Consider the following 2,691-nt stretch of genomic DNA (forward strand, 5'->3'; position numbering starts at 1 on the left):
CAGTCGAGAGGCGGTCAGTCATGGAGCCCCCGGAGCCACTGCCAAGGTGTGCCCATCTCCTGGACCCTCTGTGCTCCCCAGGTGCTCGGAGGAGGTGAAGACCCCAGGGGAAGAGGTCAGCAAAGCCAAGGTGCACTACAACGTGGAGTTCACCTTCGACACGGATGCCCGTGTGGCCATAACCATCTACTACCAGGCGACCGAGGAGTTTCACAACGGGGTGGCAAGGTGAGGAGCCCCAGCCTGGCCTGTGTTACCCCCTGCTTGCAGCTCTGCTGGGGGACATGGAGCTTCTCCCCTCTGGGGCATTGCCCCTCCTCAGGGCACAAGACAGATGCTGGCAGTGCTGAGGATGGAGAGGAGCTCCTTGTCTCCCCTGAGTGCCACCAGCAGGTCTCTCCAGCCTCTGTCACCTTTCCTGTCCCATCCGGCTCCCTCTTTTTACCTTCAGGTCAGAACAGACTTTGAGAAATCGTTGTCCTTCCTAGTCCCCTCTAGGTTGGCTGCAGAGTTATCCCTGTCCCTTCCTGTCCCATGTTGGCTTCCCTGGGGTTATTCTCTTCCTGTGGATTATTTTAGCCCTTTTTAGGACTTCTTACCTCAGCCCTAAAAGGCATCAAGGAGAGAAGGGGAGGAATTAGCCCCCTCTCTCCCATCTTCCTGGTGTCTGTGATCTGGGGGGACCAGGAGGGAGTGTTGGGACACCCACGGTGCCCTGACTCTGTCCTCTCTCCGTGGGACAGCTACATCCCCAGGGACAACAGCCTGCAGTCGGAGACGGTGCACTACAAGCGGGGTGTGTGCCAGCAGTTCTGTGTGCCCTCCCACACCATCGACCCCTCCGAGTGGAGCGAGGAGGAGGTGGGTGCCCCCAGCCCCTGGCATCCACCACGGCGTTGGGTACACTGATGGAGGTGGGATGAAATCCTGCATCACTGCGCCGTCTTACCAAACCTCTCCTCCTGTCTCTCTCCAGCTGGGCTTCGACCTGGACCGGGAGGTGTACCCCATGGTGGTGCAGGCAGTGGTGGATGAAGGAGAGGGTGAGGAAGGGCTTTCTTGTTGCCATGGCCTTTCCCAGTTGCTGACATTGTGATACCTGCTGGGTAGAACTTTCTGCTTTTCCTTGCTGCCATTGTGACTCTGCTTGTGCCTCTGCATGTGCCCTGAGCCCTGTGTCCCCCTTTGTGTCTTGCAGAGCACACTGGGCACTGCCACGTGCTGCTGGCCACCTTTGAGAAGGTAAGTGCCAAGCTGGGGCCATTCTCCCCCTCCTGTCCCCTCACACTGGGTTCAAGAGCCTGGAGAAACCCTGTGGGGCTTGGGATGGTGCTGCTGGGCTGGGGCTGTTTTAGGGCTGCTCCTGAAATTCTGGGACTATCCCCTCATTTTAAGCACTCATTTTTGAGGCATTTGGGCTCAACTCCATCTTCCTTCCTCCAACAAATCTCTAGCTTTGCAATGTTTCTCACATCCCACAGCTACCTGGTACTGGGGTGTCAGGAAAATCCAGAATTCCTGCAGAATGGACTGGTTGGGAGCGAGGAGGGAGCAGTGACAGCCACAGGGTGGGTGGGTGCTCCAGCACAACAGTCCCTGGGATGCTCAGCTTGGTGCCCACCCATGTGCTCTCTCCTCTCTCCAGCACAGTGATGGCACCTTCTGTGTGAAGCCTCTCAAGCAGAAGCAAGTGGTGAGTGTCTGGGTGTCCCCGAGGTGGTGGCAGTCACCTGGGGAGGCAGTGAGGGGCTTTGGGGCAGCCCCAAACCCTGAGGTGGCAACAGCCTGCCCTTGCCCTGCTCCTGCCTCCTGTAGAGCTTTCTGAGTGCAATTTCAAGTGTATCAGTGCAAAGAACCCACAGATGTTGGGGGGGAGAGGGCTGGTCCAAGGAAGGGGCTTGGAGCTGCAGCAGCTGTGGGGGAGCCTTGTCTCTGTTCCTCACCCCTTCCCCATGGGATTGCAGGTGGATGGTGTGAGCTACCTCCTGCAGGAGATCTATGGCATAGAGAACAAGTACAACACGCAGGACTCCAAGGTATGTGCCTGCATCCTGCATGCTTCCCTCATCCTCTCTTCCCCCTAGCACAGGTCCATCCTCTAAAACGTGCTCAGGGCAAGAGTTTGCAGGGCAGCAGGGAGCTGCAGGTGTCTGGGGACAATTTGTGCAGGCATCAAAGCTGCTGGAGGCAGAAAGCTGAAGGATTGAGCTCTTTCTCCCATCCTTCATGGTCCCTGGGGACAGTGATGCCTGATCTTGCTGGCTTAGAAGGGCAGTGTGGGGCTCAAGGCATGGAATGTGCCTCATGCTCTGTTCTATATGCGTAAAAGTTGGGGTGAAGGCTACATCCCCCTGTGGGGTGCCCAATGCCTCTGGCCCCATCTCAGCCTCCAGGAGGGGAGGAATGAGGTCCTCGGGGTCTTTTTGAAGAGCAGGCAGCCCATGGACACAGGCAGGACACTGCAGTGAGCTCTTGGAGCCAGTATTTTAGAGCACCCACCCTCATGCTATGCAGACTGGGGATCCTCAAGGCTGAGCAATCCCTATCTCTCCCATGGGGCAGGTAGCTGAGGATGAGGTGAGTGATAACAGCGCTGAGTGTGTCGTCTGCCTGTCGGATGTCCGTGACACCCTCATCCTGCCCTGCCGGCACCTCTGCCTCTGCAACACCTGCGCCGACACCCTGCGCTAC

General features: G+C 57.8%; 1 protein-coding gene across 1 annotated transcript in view; it reads left to right on the plus strand.

Moving 5' to 3' along the window:
• RNF157 (ring finger protein 157) overlaps positions 1–2,691 on the plus strand; it is a 14,940-nt gene that overhangs the window by 3,800 nt on the left and 8,449 nt on the right. Inside the window, exons 3-9 of the mRNA XM_009072964.1 lie at positions 82–228; positions 744–861; positions 977–1,043; positions 1,199–1,242; positions 1,646–1,693; positions 1,965–2,036; positions 2,563–2,691. Coding sequence (XP_009071212.1) covers positions 82–228; positions 744–861; positions 977–1,043; positions 1,199–1,242; positions 1,646–1,693; positions 1,965–2,036; positions 2,563–2,691 — 625 coding nt within the window. The remainder of the gene's footprint in view (positions 1–81; positions 229–743; positions 862–976; positions 1,044–1,198; positions 1,243–1,645; positions 1,694–1,964; positions 2,037–2,562) is intronic.

The sequence above is a fragment of the Acanthisitta chloris genome, unplaced genomic scaffold (genome assembly GCF_000695815.1).
Source record: "Acanthisitta chloris isolate BGI_N310 unplaced genomic scaffold, ASM69581v1 scaffold5594, whole genome shotgun sequence".
Taxonomy (NCBI): domain Eukaryota; kingdom Metazoa; phylum Chordata; class Aves; order Passeriformes; family Acanthisittidae; genus Acanthisitta; species Acanthisitta chloris.